Source organism: Garra rufa, chromosome 14, assembly GCF_049309525.1.
Source record: "Garra rufa chromosome 14, GarRuf1.0, whole genome shotgun sequence".
NCBI lineage: Eukaryota > Metazoa > Chordata > Actinopteri > Cypriniformes > Cyprinidae > Garra > Garra rufa.
In genome coordinates, this window is record NC_133374.1 from 3,106,493 (window position 1) to 3,123,438 (window position 16,946).

At 38.8% G+C, this 16,946-nt stretch overlaps 1 protein-coding gene across 4 annotated transcripts in view; it reads left to right on the forward strand.

The window, feature by feature from the left end:
• LOC141285042 (uncharacterized) overlaps positions 1-14,612 on the forward strand; it is a 28,444-nt gene extending 13,832 nt beyond the window's left edge. For 2 of the 4 annotated variants that reach the window (XM_073818078.1, XM_073818079.1), the window contains exons 15-28: positions 37-220; positions 1,324-1,398; positions 1,758-1,880; positions 1,980-2,123; positions 5,562-5,645; positions 6,995-7,063; positions 7,142-7,338; positions 7,443-7,601; positions 9,513-9,687; positions 9,861-9,968; positions 12,797-12,893; positions 13,501-13,786; positions 13,980-14,072; positions 14,319-14,612. In XM_073818078.1, coding sequence (XP_073674179.1) covers positions 37-220; positions 1,324-1,398; positions 1,758-1,880; positions 1,980-2,123; positions 5,562-5,645; positions 6,995-7,063; positions 7,142-7,338; positions 7,443-7,601; positions 9,513-9,687; positions 9,861-9,968; positions 12,797-12,893; positions 13,501-13,786; positions 13,980-14,072; positions 14,319-14,415 — 1,891 coding nt within the window. In that variant the 3' untranslated portion in view covers positions 14,416-14,612. The remainder of the gene's footprint in view (positions 1-36; positions 221-1,323; positions 1,399-1,757; positions 1,881-1,979; positions 2,124-5,561; positions 5,646-6,994; positions 7,064-7,141; positions 7,339-7,442; positions 7,602-9,512; positions 9,688-9,860; positions 9,969-12,796; positions 12,894-13,500; positions 13,787-13,979; positions 14,073-14,318) is intronic. The other 2 variants (XM_073818080.1, XM_073818081.1) reach the window with 2 other exon arrangements.
• The last annotated feature ends 2,334 nt before the right edge of the window (positions 14,613-16,946 follow it).

The window sequence follows — 16,946 nt, forward strand, 5'->3', positions numbered from 1 at the left end:
CACTTACACTCATTCATCCCCTGTGTGTGTGTTCAGGCTTGAGAATGAGGTGAAGCTGCAGGAGCTGCGCTCAGAGCTGGAGGCTGAGCAGGAGAGGGCGGAGATTCAGAGGAGGCGGGATCTTGAGCGCTTGAGGGAGGAGTCAGAGGAGGAGCTCCGGGCAGAGAGGAGGCGGCTACAAGAGAAGAAGGAGGAGCAGCTGAGCTCCATCAGACTACAGGTGTGTGTGTGTTGGGGATACATTTGTGCCCAAAACCTCACTTTGGGGACATCCTTATTTGTAAAACTGGAATAAAACTAAAGTAAATAAATAAAAATAAATGCAGGAGGGTTTCTGATAGGGTAAAGTGTGGATTATAAATACATTTATAAATGAGTTATTATATTTATAATCAGTAAGAATTTTTGTTTTAAAAAAAAAAGTATTTTATACAAAGTTTCATTTATTTGATCAAAAATACTGAAAAAAGTAATATTATGAAACCTTGCAATTCAAAATAAGTTTTTTTTATTTCAGTATATATTAAAATATAAGTATTGCAATGCAAACCTGCATTTTCAGCATTCATCAGTTTTTTTTGTGTCACATGATCCTTCAGAAATCATTCTAATATACTGATTTATTATTTTATTATCAATGTTGGAGACAGTTGTGCTGCTTAATGTTTTTTTGGAACCTGTGATATTTTTTTAGGATTCTTTGATGAATAAAAAGTTAAAAAGAACAGCATTTATTCAAAATATAAATCTTTTCTAACAATTTAAGTCTTTACTATCACTTTTGATCAATTTAACACATCCTTGTAGAATAAAAGTGTTAATTTCTTTCAAAGAGAGAAAGAACGAAAAAATGTACTGAAAAGTTTTCTGTTTTTAAATAAATGCTGTTCTTTTTAATGTTTTATTGTTTAAAGAATCCTGAAAAAAAAGTATCACAGGTTCCAAAAAAATATTAAGCAGCGCAACTGTTTTCAACACTGATAATAAATCAGCATATTAGAATGATTTCTGAAAGATCATGTGACACTGAAGACTGCAGTAATGATGCTGAAAATTCAGCTTTGCATCACAGGAATAAATTACATTTTAAATTATATTAATATAGAACACAACTATTTAAAATTGCATTAACATTTCACAATATTACAGCTTTTTCTGTATTTTTAATCAAATAAAGACAGCCTTGATGAGCAGAAAAGTCTTTAAAAAGCATTAAAAATCTTACTGATTCCAAACTTTTGGGCAGCAGTGTATGTTATAAAGTTTATGCAATTCCCTCTTTAAGATATTTGTGTGTGTTTAACACATTGTTGTATTTGTCAGGCTAAACTGAGTGACACACAGAAGGATCTGAGGAGCACACGACCAGAGCAACCTTTAGCAGAATACCAGAGAGAGGTACAACACACGTTATTACGAAATAATAAAATGTTAACTAAATAACATTACAATTGCAAGTTAAAAATATATTTTTCTTTAAAAAACAATAATTATTATTATTTAGTTTTCAAATACAGCTGTGAAATTCAAATATTTATGGTTTTAATTTCTTCATTTTTAAAAGCTGTCCAACTTTTAATTTGATGGAAAACCTCATAGAGCCTTAAAGTGTCTCTATGGTTGATAAACACTTCATTAAATCGAGCAGATGCAGATCATGAGCTGCTGATGTGCGAACGCTTCGCTCTGAAACTCACAGCGCACATATTTAATTAAGACTTTGCCTTTTGATAACTGCACATATTGTCTGTGTTTAGCTCACAGATGTGCTGCAGGAAGTCCGGGAGGAGGTTGAGAAAGATCACAGGAGGAAACTAGAACAACTGAAGGAGGAACATCAACAGGAGCTACAGAACCTGAGAGAGACACACTTGGAGCAGGTATAACACACACACACACACACACACACACACACTATGTGTTTGTCTGATTTACATAGAAATGATGAGATCTTTCTGTGTTTATGTGTGTGTGTGTAGGAGAGCAGGGAGCGTGAGCGTCTGCTGGACTCTCTTCAGAAGGAGAGAGACTCTCTGGTCTCCAAACACACAACACAACTACACAAACTACAGCACACACTGGACACACAGCTGCAGGACATGCGCAGGACACACTCACAGAAGGTCAGCACACAAACCCTAACCCTAAACCTAACCTTTACCCAATTAGAACCTGATCTCTAAAACCAAATCTTGACCCTTAAACCGGCCTTTAAAGAAGTCTCAGAAAGAGAGGACCGGCCAAAATGTCCTCACTTTACAAAACTGTCCTCACTCCAATGGTGTAAAACTCACAAAAATAGCTATATAAGTGCACACACATCATCACATTTGCTCAGCACTGATTCGTCAGATCAAACCAATGCATTTTGTTCCTCTGAGCCAAACAGGAGCGATTGCTGATGCTTAGTCCCACCCCTGTGCCCAGATTGGTTCAAACCATCATTTATTCAACCAATAAACATAGGTTTTGGTCTTTTGAACCACCGATTAGCATGTCTTTGGAAATCTGAACAAACGCAAAGTGAAAGTAAAGTGTGTCTTATGTGCATGAAAACAAACGCAAAATTAGACATTTGCATGACAGCATTCTTTGAGAAAGCACAGAGTGAGCCCTTTGACATTACACAAACCAAAAACAAGGATGAAACAGCAGTATATATCAGATAAAGCTCTGGAATTGAGGTTTTCGCATCACTAAGCGATGTCCCTGTAAAATCGATTCGGACGCAGACTACAGCCAGCGGATCCATCTATATGGTTGTTATATTATGTAACTAATTCTTATATAGTTTGTAAATATTATATGCACTATTTTTTCTGTTGCACTCTCATTTTGTCTGTAGTTTGTGAATAATTTGGACTGTTTATATTTTTGTTGCACAAGACAATTTGTGCAATTGTTTTCACTACTTCCTACATTTCCTGTTTATTGTCCACACTCAGATTAAGAATATATTTATCTGAAAAAGTCACTGCTATTATATGACAAATATGTTTGATATGATATGTTTCTGCGTTGGCTTTACTCCTGAAACATTTTTGCACAGGTCTATATTGTCAATAAACTAAACAGCCCTGTTTTTCCACTGAAAAGCACCTATAATAATATTGTAATAAATGGCTATAACATGCTTGGGGAATGTTATATATAGACAACATTTTATTTGGAAGTGTAAAACACCTAAATACAAATTTCTAAAGAAAAAAAAATCCAGGCTTGAGGAGTTTTTGTGAGTACACAGTAAAAAACACTCAATTGTTGCTAGCGTTATTCTTAAATTTTTGGAAATTCACTAATTTTTAGAGAAAACTAAATGAAAATTGTTATTTTAAATTAGCTAGGCATAAAGTTCAAGTTCTAATGTTTTTTAATGATATATAACAATTGATTCTGACTGCTAGAATAGATCTGAAAAAAAAAAAAAACAGAAATGCACAGGTGCCTCAGGTGCCCCAAAAATGTTCTATGTCTTCAACAGTTAAAATAGTTTAATTTGTATTAATTTCGTCATATACTCATCCAGACAAGACAGATTGCTTGTTGCTCAAATGTAATGGTGTGTGTGTGTGTTGTGTGTGTGTGTGTGTGTGTGTGTGTGTGTGTGTGTGTGTGTGTGTGTGTGTGTGTGTGTGTGTGTGTGTGTGTGTGTGTGTGTGTGTGTGTGTGTGTGTGTGTGTGTGTGTGTGTGTGTGTGTGTGTGTGTGTGTGTGTGTGTGTGTTGTGTGTGTGTGTGTGTGTGTGTGTGTGTGTGTGTGTGTGTGTGTGTGTGTGTGTGTGTGTGTGTGTGTGTGTGTGTGTGTGTGTGTGTGTGTGTGTGTGTGTGTGTGTGTGTGTGTGTGTGTGTGTGTGTGTGTGTGTGTGTGTGTGTGTGTGTGTGTGTGTGTGTGTGTGTGTGTGTGTGTGTGTGTGTGTGTGTGTGTGTGTGTGTGTGTGTGTGTGTGTGTGTGTGTGTGTGTGTGTGTGTGTGTGTGTGTGTGTGTGTGTTGTGTGTGTGTGTGTGTGTGTGTGTGTGTGTGTGTGTGTGTGTTGTGTGTGTGTGTGTGTGTGTGTGTGTGTGTGTGTGTGTGTGTGTGTTGTGTGTGTGTGTGTGTGTGTTGTGTGTGTGTGTGTGTGTGTGTGTGTGTGTGTGTGTGTGTGTGTGTGTGTGTGTGTGTGTGTGTGTGTGTGTGTGTTGTGTGTGTGTGTGTGTGTGTGTGTTGTGTGTGTGTTGTGTGTGTGTGTGTGTGTGTGTGTGTGTGTGTTGTGTGTGTGTGTGTGTGTGTGTGTGTGTGTGTGTGTGTGTGTGTGTGTGTGTGTGTGTGTGTGTGTGTGTGTGTGTGTGTGTGTGTGTGTGTGTGTGTGTTGTGTGTGTTGTGTGTGTGTGTGTGTGTGTGTGTGTTGTGTGTGTGTGTGTGTGTGTGTGTGTGTGTGTGTGTGTGTGTTGTGTGTGTGTGTGTGTGTGTGTGTGTGTGTGTGTGTGTGTGTGTGTGTGTGTGTGTGTGTGTTGTGTGTGTGTGTGTGTGTGTGTGTGTGTGTGTGTGTTGTGTGTGTGGTGTGTGTGTGTTGTGTGTGTGTGTGTGTGTGTGTGTGTGTGTGTGTGTGTGTGTTGTGTGTGTGTGTGTGTGTGTGTGTGTGTGTGTGTGTGTGTGTGTGTGTGTTGTGTGTGTGTGTGTGTGTGTGTGTGTGTGTGTGTTGTGTGTGTGTGTGTGTGTGTGTGTTGTGTGTGTGTGTGTGTGTGTGTGTGTGTGTGTGTGTGTGTGTGTGTGTGTGTGTGTGTGTGTGTGTGTGTGTGTGTGTGTGTGTGTGTGTGTGTGTGTGTTGTGTGTGTTGTGTGTGTGTGTGTGTGTTGTGTGTGTGTGTGTGTGTGTGTGTGTTGTGTGTGTGTGTGTGTGTGTGTGTGTGTGTGTGTGTGTGTGTGTGTGTGTGTGTTGTGTGTGTGTGTGTGTGTGTGTGTGTGTGTGTGTGTTGTGTGTGTGTGTGTGTGTGTGTGTGTGTGTGTGTGTGTGTGTGTGTGTGTGTGTGTGTGTGTGTGTGTGTGTGTGTGTGTGTGTGTGTGTGTGTGTGTGTGTGTTGTGTGTGTGTGTGTGTGTGTGTGTGTGTGTGTGTGTGTGTGTGTGTGTGTGTGTGTGTGTGTGTGTGTGTGTGTGTGTGTGTGTGTGTGTTGTGTGTGTGTGTGTGTGTTGTGTGTGTGTTGTGTGTGTGTGTGTGTGTGTGTGTGTGTGTGTGTGTGTGTGTGTGTGTGTGTTGTGTGTGTGTGTGTGTGTGTGTGTTGTGTGTGTGTGTGTGTGTGTGTGTGTGTGTGTGTGTGTGTGTGTGTGTGTGTGTGTGTGTGTGTGTGTGTGTGTGTGTGTGTGTGTGTGTGTGTGTGTGTGTGTGTGTGTGTGTGTGTGTGTGTGTGTGTGTGTGTGTGTGTTGTGTGTGTGTGTGTGTGTGTGTTGTGTGTGTTGTGTGTGTGTGTGTGTGTGTGTGTTGTGTGTGTGTGTGTGTGTGTGTGTGTGTGTGTGTGTGTGTGTGTGTGTGTGTGTGTGTGTGTGTGTGTGTGTGTGTGTGTGTGTGTGTGTGTGTGTGTGTGTGTGTAGGAGTCAGCGCTTCAGGAGTGGATGGAGAAGCTGGAGATACAAACCAAAGAACTTCAAACTCAGGAGACTGAACTTCAGTCAAAGGTACAAAACTGTGTTTTAACTCTTCACTCTAGTGATTATGTACTATTCAGTTCCAGTGAAGGTCTTGGTTGTTATTTTAGTTTTATTTCACATACACTGCTGCTCAAAAGTTTAAGATCAGTAAGATTTTTAAAGATGTTTCTTATGTTCATAAAAGCTGCATTCATTTGAATAAAAATACTGAAAAAACTGTAATATTGTGTTTTTTATGTGTATATATTTTAAAATATTATTTATTCCTGTGATCAAAGCTGAATTTTCAGCATCATTACTGCAGTCTTCAGCGTCACATGATCCTTCAGAAATCATTCTAATATACTGATCTATTATCAATGTTGAAAACAGTTGTGCTGCTTAATATTTTTTTTAAACCAGGATTCTTTAATCAATAAAAGGTTAAAAAGAACAGCTTTTCTAACAATATACACTACTGTTCCAAAGTTTGGAGTTTCTTGCTTTTTTTGGAATAAATTATTACTTTTACATAGCAAAGATGTTAAATTAATACAAAGTGATAGCATAGATTTACATTGTTGAAACGATTTATATTTTAAATGAGCTTTATTTGTTCTTTTAAACTTGTTTTTCATCAAAGAAAAGGTTCCAAAAATATTTGGCAGCACAACTGTTTTCAACATTGATAATTCTAATTAAAAATCAGTATATTAGAATGATTTCTGAAGCATCATGTGACACTGAAGACTGGAGTAACAGCTGATAAAAATTCAGCTTTGCATCACAGGAATAAATTATATTTTAAAGTATATTAAAAATAAAAACCGTTATTTTATATTGTAATACCATTTTGCATTATTACAGTTTTTTTCTGTATTTTTGATCAAATAAATGCAGCCTTGATGAGCACTTCTTTAAAAACATTACAAGTCTCACTGATCCCAAACTTGTTAGTGTTTTTTTTTTTTTTAATAATTTTTTTATTCGTTTTACATTGCATAACAAACACCAAACCAAACAACAACAAAATACATTAAAATAATAATAATAATAAATTAAAATACAAAAGTACAAGAATAATAGTAATAAAAAAAATAATAATAATAATTTAAAATAAAATAAAAATACCTTTAAGAGTAATCAGGGCATATTGGCAGTTTCAAGTGAAAACAAAAGCACTCAAAAGGGGGCAGACAGCATACTAAGCATTATATTACTGGTTTAAGTAACATTATATTTGTCCAAATGGTCCAAAAATGGTTGCCATATACTGTAAAATTTATCTAGATTACCCATTTGTTAGTGTTTTTTTAACTTTAGTTGTAGTTTGTGATGAATTGTTTTACTGCAGTTCTACAGAAATACTAACAGTGCTGTTTATTGATCATCATCAGGCATCAGATCTGAGGAAGAGGAGACAGCAGCTGTGTGAGGAAGAGGAAGACCTTCACAGTGGATTACAGGTGTGTGACAGTGATTACTAATACAGTCATGGAATACAGTATATGATGAGCCTCTGTGTATCTGCTGTGTGTGTGTAGTCTCTCCCACAGCTGCTGAAGGAGCGGGACCATCTGCGTGAGGAGCTGCAGCGGATGAGAGCAGATCTCCAGAGAGAGAGACAGGAGCGAGAGAGACAGAGAGAGGAGAACAGCAGGATGATGGAGGAGCGACAGCAGCTGGAGACCAGAGTCACACTCCTGCAGGAGCGATGTGAGCAACTCACCTCCAGAGTCAGGTAACACTCACACCATCAGCAAACACACACACACACACACCTGCAGATCCACCTGTAACCAGCTGTGTGTGTGTGTGTGTGTGTGTGTGTGTGTGTGTGTGCAGTGAACTGGAGCAGAGGAGCAGAGTGGAGCAACAACACCAGCAGGACGGAGCAGAGAATGAGCAGAAGAAGAGCAAGAGGAAGACAGAGAACGGTCTGCGTTTGGAGGATCTGGAGGCTCCTCTGCTGCGGTCAGACGCCAGCGACACCAGTGTAGACGAGTGAGTGAGTCTGTGTGTGAATCAGGGGTAGAGTTAGAGATTCTTAATTTGCATTATTGCACATAGTTTGCACTGTGGGACACGTGAGCATTGCTTGACAGTGTGTGCTTCCACCCATCGTGTTTTACTTTAGATATGCTTTCCTTTCTGCTGTTTGGAATGCAGTACTATTAGATGCACCAAACTCACACTGACAGACTTTCATGTGCGCTTTGCGTTTGTTCGTCCTAAAGCTTGATTGCGGCTGCGGTTAAATGCACTTGAACTGAATCAAATGATTCATGAACTCGTGTCAAAGCTCCTAACCGAATCAAATGAGTCCCGAACTGAATCAAATGATTCATGAACTCGTGTCAAAGCTCCTAACCGAATCAAATGAGTCCCGAACTGAATCAAATGATTCATGAACTCGTGTCAAAGCTCCTAACCGAATCAAATGAGTCCCGAACTGAATCAAATGATTCGCGAACTCGCACCAAAGCTCGTGTCAAAGCTCCGAACCGAATCAAATGAGTCCCGAACTGAATCAAATGATTTGCGAACTGAATCAAATGATTCATGAACTCGTGTCAAAGCTCCGAACCGAATCAAATGAGTCCCGTACTGAATCAAATGATTCGCGAACTCGCGCCAAAGCTCGTGTCTGAATCAAATGATTTGCGAACTGAATCAAAAAATTCATGAACTGAATCAAATGATTCATGAACTCGTGTCAAAGCTCCGAACCGAATCAAATGAGTCCCGAACTGAATCAAATGATTCACAAACTCGTGCCAAAGCTTGTCAAAGCTCCGAACCGAATCAAATGAGTCCCAAACTGAATCAAATGATTCGCGAACTCGCGCCAAAGATTGTCAAAGCTCCGAACCGAATCAAATGAGTCCCAAACTGAATCAAATGATTCGCGAACTCACGCCAAAGCTCGTGTCTGAATCAAATGATTTGCGAACTGAATCAAAAGATTCATGAACTGAATCAAATGATTCATGAACTCGTGTCAAAGCTCCGAACCGAATCAAATGAGTCCCAAACTGAATCAAATGATTCGCGAACTGAATCAAAAGATTCATGAACTGAATCAAATGATTCATGAACTCGTGTCAAAGCTCCGAACCGAATCAAATAAGTCCTGAGCTGAATCAAATGATTCGCGAACCCTCACTAAAGTCCCAAACTGAATTAAATGATTCATGAACTCGCGCCAAACTGAATCAAATGATTCATGAACTCGTGTCAAAGCTCCGAACCGAATCAAATAAGTCCTGAACTGAATCAAATGAGTCCCGAACTGAATCAAATGATTTGCGAACTGAATCAAAAGATTCATGAACTGAATCAAATGATTCATGAACTCATGTCAAAGCTCCGAACCGAATCAAATAAGTCCTGAACTGAATCAAATGATTCGCGAACCCTCACTAAAGTCCCAAACTGAATTAAATGATTCATGAACTCGCGCCAAACTGAATCAAATGAGTCCCGAACTGAATCAAATGATTTGCGAACTGAATCAAAAGATTCATGAACTGAATCAAATGATTCATGAACTCGTGTCAAAGCTCCGAACCGAATCAAATAAGTCCTGAACCGAATCAAATGAGTCCCGAACTGAATCAAATGATTCGTGAACTGAATCAAATGATTCGTGAACTGAATCAAATGATTCGTGAACTGAATCAAATGATTCGTGAACTGAATCAAAAGATTCATGAACTCGTGTCAAAGCTCCGAACCGAATCAAATAAGTCCTGAACTGAATCAAATGATTCGCGAACCCTCAGTAAAGTCCCAAACTGAATTAAATGATTCATGAACTCGCGCCAAACTGAATCAAATGAGTCCCAAACTGAAACAAATGAATTAGTTTGGAGCGTGTGTTATTCTCTCTCTCTCTCTCTCTCTCTCTGTCAGCGTGAGGCAGTACATGTGGAATGAGAGCGTGTCTCTCTTCAGGGCTCGTCAGTTTCTGGAGAGGCAGAGCGCTCAGGTGTCAGACAGACAGGCGGCGCTGCGGGCGGCTCACAGCAGTCTGAAGGACCCCACTCCTGGGAGCTCATCACAGCAGCTCTATCACAACCTGCAGCAGGTGAGTTCATTCAGGACTGAGCACAGCAGCAAATGATTCAGAAATGAACTGGATGAAGTTGTTAATGTTTTTTTTATTAGTCTCTGTGCAACAAGCATATAGAAGCCCATGATTGTGTGTGTGTTGTGTGTGTGTGTGTGTGTGTGTGTGTGTGTGTGTGTGTGTGTGTGTAGGAGGTGAGGGATCTGGCTGAGCTGAGGGAGACGCTGCAGAAAGGTCAAACACTCCTAAAAGAAAAAGAGGAAAAGCTCAACCACCTGGAAACATCACTGACTGAAGAGGTACAACACACACTTTTGTCTTTCAGAGGGAAGCATTTCAAATGTCTTCAAAAGTTACGTTCCACATGTTTGTTAGTTATTAAGTTTAACTTGAATAAATTGGCAAATATATAAATAAATATAATATAAATAGGTAAAAATGCCACATGATGCATGATCTTATACAGGGCTGTACAGTGCGACCATTTCACTCGCATTTGCTGAAAACTACTGCATGCAACTGTGAAAAAATATTTGTAAATGAGATATTGATTTAATACAACAGTTAAATAAACAAGAAGTTAATATTAAGTGACTTTGACTATAACACTATTGCCTGATTTTGCTCCATTTCGTCGTCAAAAATAGTCACAACTGAGCCGCTGTGCATCTCTATTCAAACACAGCGGTGTTTCATTTATGAATGAATGTGCGTTTCATTTATAAACAAATCTAGTGAGTCGGTGAATCAATTTCCCATCCATAAAGACAGTCACTTGCTTTCTTCCTGAATGAATCAGCCGTTCGAACGAATCAAATGAATGAATGACTCAGTGATTAAATCAGTGACTTGTCGCCACCTACTGGCAGATTTAGTTTCTAAATGTAGGGATGTTCATCAATTCGATACTAAATTCCTTAAAACTCATAAAGATACTTTAGCTCCTGTTATTTCTCATCTGATTAATCTATCATTTGAACATAGTGTTTATCCTTCTGCATGGAAGCAAGCCATTGTTTCTCCCATTTTTAAATGTGGGGATTACTCTGAGGTCAGTAATTATAGACCTATCAGCATATTGCCGAAAGTTTCCAAGGTTGCTGAGAAGGTAGTTCTTGAACAACTGACATCTTATCTTAACACAGCTAAGGTTGGTTTACATCGTATGCAATTTGGTTTCAGAGTAAATCATTCAACTGAAACAGCAACTTTACATTTAACAGAGCAAATAAGATCTAGTCTTGATAAAGGTGGAACAGTTGGTGCTATATTTATAGATTTACGTAAAGCATTCGACACGGTTAATCATAATGTTCTTCTTTCTAAACTATCTAAATTTCAATTTTCATCTCAGGCTTTAGCATGGATTTCCTCATATTTAGCAAACAGACAGCAATGTGTAAAAATTAAAGGGGTTCATTCTAAAAACTTAAACTGTACAATGGGCGTACCTCAAGGATCAATATTAGGCCCTTTATTGTTTAGTTTGTACATCAATGATCTCCCACAGCAGTGCAAATGTATGCTGATGATACTGTCATTTTTACACACGCAAGAAACGTAGAGTTAGCAGCTGAGAAGTTAAATAATGCTATGGAAAGGATTACACAATGGTTAGAGCAATCTTGTCTCACCCTGAACACTGGTAAAACTAAAGGGATGTTTTTCTCTAAAACTAAAGTTTGCTCCAATGCAGATATTTATATAAACGACGAAAAGATTGAAATTGTTACTGAGTTTAACTACCTTGGTTTAACACTGGACCCAAATCTTAGTTTTTAAAAAAACACGTAAAGAAAATGGTGAGAACTATAAAATATAATATGGTAAATTTTAAACAAATTAGACAATGTCTGATGTAGCTAAGACGTTCATGCATGCTACAGTCTTCTCTCGTTTCTCATATTGTCTGACATGCTGGAGTCAAGCAGGTGAAACTGTTATTAAACCTTTAAAATCTCTTTATAAACAGACTTTAACAATTTTAGATAAAAAGCATAACCAACATCATCACTGTAGGGTTCTGGAGAAATACAACTTCTGGAGCTTTGATAACTTTAGACTTTTCTCAAATTTGTGTATGGTGTATAACATTCTAAATGGTCTGTCCCCCTCCATACTCAGTGATTATGTGCATTTGCGTTCTGCACACTTGGTAAGATCTACTAGATCATCTATTAGTGATTGTGTTGTTCCTTTTCGTCACTCTGCCTTTGGATTATCGTCTTTCTCTGTGAAAGCTATTACTCACTGGAATACTCTACCAGATGACATAAGGATGTGCACGTCAATTGATATTTTTAAACTTAAACTGAAGTCTTATTTAAAATCAACTCAACTCTGTAAACACTGACACAGTCATTTTAACGGAATGTCATTTTTATTGTTCTTTGTGGCCCTGATAGATTAGTATTAATGTATTTGTATGTGTATGGTGTTTTATGTTGTTTGCTTGTGTTTACCTGCCAGGGGACTGCCAATGAAAATTAGCCATTGGCTAAATTCGGTACAATGCATGAAATGGAAACATTTATGTTAAAATTGTACATGGTCCCTTTTGAAATAAACTCAATAAAAATAAATAAATAAATCATTTTTAAAGTCTCAGGTATTTGGATCAGTTAATATTTCTGTATTCAACATTTTATATTTAAAACATTAATCTCAACATGAATTTATGAATGTGATCGCACTCTGAGCCTCATTAAACATCAAAATACACCTACAAGACACTTCTGTGTTCTTCTGTGCCACCTCTGTAGTACACATTAATTTAGTTAATACTGATTTCACCTTATCCTACTTGTTCTTATTCTGTGCTTTTAATTAGACATTTTAAAAAGCTTAAAAATATATCATTTAAAATGACATAAAAGATGGTATACTTTTAATAAACTTAGAAAAATGGCATTACAAAGGTAAAAACTAAATTCCCCTGTAAATCACTAAAAGGAGTCAAATATCAGCTTGTAATGGGAAGGCTCATTTTTTTATCAGATTTTTTGATTATTGGTTAGAATGTGCTCCTGAAAAGAAAAGTAAGCGTAGAGCCATGTTATATAGTAAATTACACTCATGACCGTGCATGTATGCAGCTCATTTATGTGTGTGTGTGTGTGTGTGTCAGGTGTCATGTGACGATGCTGAGAGGTCAGCTGATCGGAAAGTGACGTTTGATGTGACCGAGTCAGAGATGAGCAGTGTGTACAGCCCAGAGGGAACAGGTAACACACACACAAACAAACATGCTTCATTTCATTTCTTCAGTTGAAAAGAAGTTGTTTTTTGAGGAAAACATTTGAGAAATTTTTACAAAATGTGTATATATATATATCTGAAAATGTTCATCTTGTCTAACTCTGCAATGCACATGCATACTCTGTGTTCAAGACAGTTAGGGTATGTAGGCGATGGAGGGTGATTTTGAAGTTGAGATGGGAGTTTTTCGACATACCCTAACTGTCTTGAACCAGAATACACAGACTATGCATGCACATCACAGAGCTAGAAAAGATGAGCATTTGTGGTTAAAAAGTATATAAATTGTCATTTTTTTTAGAAAGTAACCGATCGTTTTGCTAGATAAGACCCTTCTTTCCTCAGCTGGGATCGTTTAGAGTCCTTTGAAGCTGCATTTAAACTGCATTTTGGAAGTTCAAACTCAGGGCACCATAGAAGTCCACTATATGGAGAATATTCCTGAGATGTTTTTCTCAAAACACATAATTTCTTACGACTGAAGAAAGAAAGACAAGAACATCTTGGATGACAAGGGTGCGAGTACATTATCTGTAAATCTTTGTGTTTGATGAGCGTCTGAACATCTGTCAGTTCCAGTGAAGGTGCAGCAGTTGGCCGACTCTCTGCAGCTGATCTCAGGTCAGCTGAACTCTGTGTTAGGAGCTTTGGGTTCAATAACACACAAACAGACTCCGCCCCCTCTGACCACGCCTCTGCTACCCCGCCCTTCATGGGCGTGGCCTGCAAACCCCTCCCCCTCACTGGCCAGCGGACTCACACACAGAGCCACAGACTCACTGCAGACGCGCTGGAGCGGCCTGAGCTCCGGTCAAACCAGCAGAGCACACATCACCTACTCAGGATACACACCACCGAGGTATGAGCTTATAGTGTTAGTTGATTCTGACGGCAGAAACACTTCTGATTTTCACCTTTGTATGAGTATTTAGTGTTAACTGCTTGATTACTGTGTGTGTGTGTGTGTGTGTGTGTGTGTGTGTGTGTGTGTGTGTGTGTGTCTGTGTGTGTGTCTGTGTGTGTGTGTGTGTGTGTGTGTGCTGTCTGTCTAGTCTGCGTCCATCAGAGGTCGAGGGTCAGCGGCTGCAGGGTCTCATTGAAGGAAACAAACGCTGGCTGGAGGCTCAACGGAAGAACCACAACATGTATCCTTATACACACACACACACACACACACACACACACACACACACACACACTTACTTAGCAATCTAAATGGAGACATTCTGGTTTTTATACTGTACAATCACCAACACTAACCCTACACCTTACAGAAAAAGTTCAGCATTTTTACAATTTAAACTGAAGTTTTTGGAGATTTTGTGGGTACAAATCTGTCACTAAAATATGATAAGCAGGTACACACGTTTTCCTGAGCATCAGAATCTCAGTCCTCTGTTCCCGAATGTCAGAAGCGCGTCCAGCGGTGGAGGCTTAGTTCAGCTCAGCCTCGACGACCACAACCAGATTAAAGTCCATCACTACTGAAGCGGCTTCAATAACCACACCTGTGTTTCTCAGGACGCCTGAAGATCGTGTTTGACGTGTTTATGCGCTGTGAGAATTGTGGAGGACTAATATACTCTCAAGCAGTTTTGTCTGTTTTCATTTGTATAGCTGTGTGTAATGTGCAGATCTCATTTGTACCATATTTTTGTAAACAATAAATGAATTTAATACTTGTTTTTTTTTGTTTCTAATGTAATTTGGCTGGTAGATATTGGCTAATTTATGTAGACTTGCATCTTTACGTTGAATTTTGAGCAGACACAGAGCAGTCTTAACTTGGCTTTTACGCTTTAGCAGTTAGATTTCAGTTCTCATTCAGCAAACACAGAATGTTTCACAGCATTTTGATTGCAGATTTCATTGCAGTGAAACGTTTAAAGGCTGTTTTAGTAATAACATTTATCATCTCCAAATAATAATTTAAAGCATGTTTATTTTACATATCTGAAATATCAAAAAGGACAGTTTGTTTGATGAAAAAGTTGCCTTTTAATCACAAATTAATATAAAAGCAAAACTATTTTAAACATTTTGAAAATACCTAAATGACACCCCAAACATCATCGTAATCCTAACGTTATAAAAGTTGTACTTCTACGTTTGAATTGATCACGTGACAAAAACAGTTAAACTGACTGGAGGAGCAGCCGGAGCGCGCGAATCTGCCAGCAGCTTTCCTGAGGCAAGACGCTTTTCCTTAAAACAAACTATATAAATAAGTAAAAGTATTTACATAGGAGTATTATATCATGATATTAAGGTCAGGATTCTCCTACACATCGCTCGCGAGCTGCCAGTATCTAGTGGTCTGACTGAAGGAAGCTCACCGAGATATAACGTTATTTGACATAATAAGGTAATTATCCCGTTTTGTTTTCTAATTAACATTAAACCCCTATTTGATTATTGCGATTTCACAAACTCAAGGTAAATAACTGAGTTTACCAGGCGGAGTAAGGTTAAAGTGTAGCATTCGTTTTGTGTGAGGAAAATTATACAAAAGAATGTATGAGAATTACTTGTAGCCTATGCATAATAGGGAATTGACTACCTTCGGAAAAGTTTAGATGGAATTTGTTTTGATTCGCGATCCATGTTCCGAAGTTCCGATCTAAAAATGTTTCAGAAACCATCATTTCAGATTGCGAATCATTCAATTCACTAAATGATTCGCAAACCCACTCCAAAACACGATCTAAATATACGAGTTCATATCAAAATCAAATGATCCGCGAACCCGAAGTCCTGATCTGAATCAAATGATTCGCGAAGTTCCGATCAAATGATTCGCGAACCGAAGTCCGGATCTGAATCAAATGATTCGCGAAGTTCCGATCAAATGATTCGCGAACCGAAGTCCCGATCTGAATCAAATGATTCGCGAAGTTCCGATCAAATGATTCGCGAACCGAAGTCCTGATCTGAATCAAATGATTCGCGAAGTTCCGATCAAATGATTCGCATAGTTCCGATCAAATGATCCGCGAACCCGAAGTCCTGATCTGAATCAAATGATTCGTGAAGTTCCGATCAAATGATTCACGAACCGAACTCCTGATCTGAATCAAATGATTCGCGATTCGCGTTCAGAAGTTCATATCTAAATCAAATGATTCGCGAAGTTCCGATCAAATGATTCGCGAACCGAAGCCCTGATCTGAATCAAATGATTCGCGAAGTTCCGATCAAATGATTCGCGAACCGAATTCCCGATCTGAATCAAATGATTCGCGAAGTTCCGATCAAATGATTCGCATAGTTCCGATCAAATGATCCGCGAACCCGAAGTCCTGATCTGAATCAAATGATTCGTGAAGTTCCGATCAAATGATTCGCGAACTGAACTCCTGATCAGAATCAAATGATTCGCGAAGTTCCGATCAAATGATTCGCGAACCAAAGCTCTGATCTGAATCAAATGATTCGCGAAGTTCCGATCAAATGATTCGCGAACCGAAGTCCCGATCTGAATCAAATGATTCGCGAAGTTCCGATCAAATGATTCGCGAACCGAAGTCCCGATCTGAATCAAATGATTCGCGAAGTTCCGATCAAATGATTCGCGAACCGAAGTCCTGATCTGAATCAAATGATTTGCGAAGTTCCGATCAAATGATTCGCATAGTTCCGATCAAATGATCCGCGAACCCGAAGTCCTGATCTGAATCAAATGATTCGTGAAGTTCCGATCAAATGATTCGCGAACCGAACTCCTGATCTGAATCAAATGATTCGCGATTCGCGTTCAGAAGTTCATATCTAAATCAAATGATTCGCGAAGTTCCGATCAAATGATTCGCGAACCGAAGCCCTGATCTGAATCAAATGATTCGCGAAGTTCCGATCAAATGATTCGCGAACCGAACTCCCGATCTGAATCAAATGATTCGCGAAGTTCCGATCAAATGATTCGCATAGTTCCGATCAAATGATCCGCGAACCCGAAGTCCTGATCTGAATCAAATGATTCGTGAAGTTCCGATCAAATGATTCGCGAACCGAACTCCTGA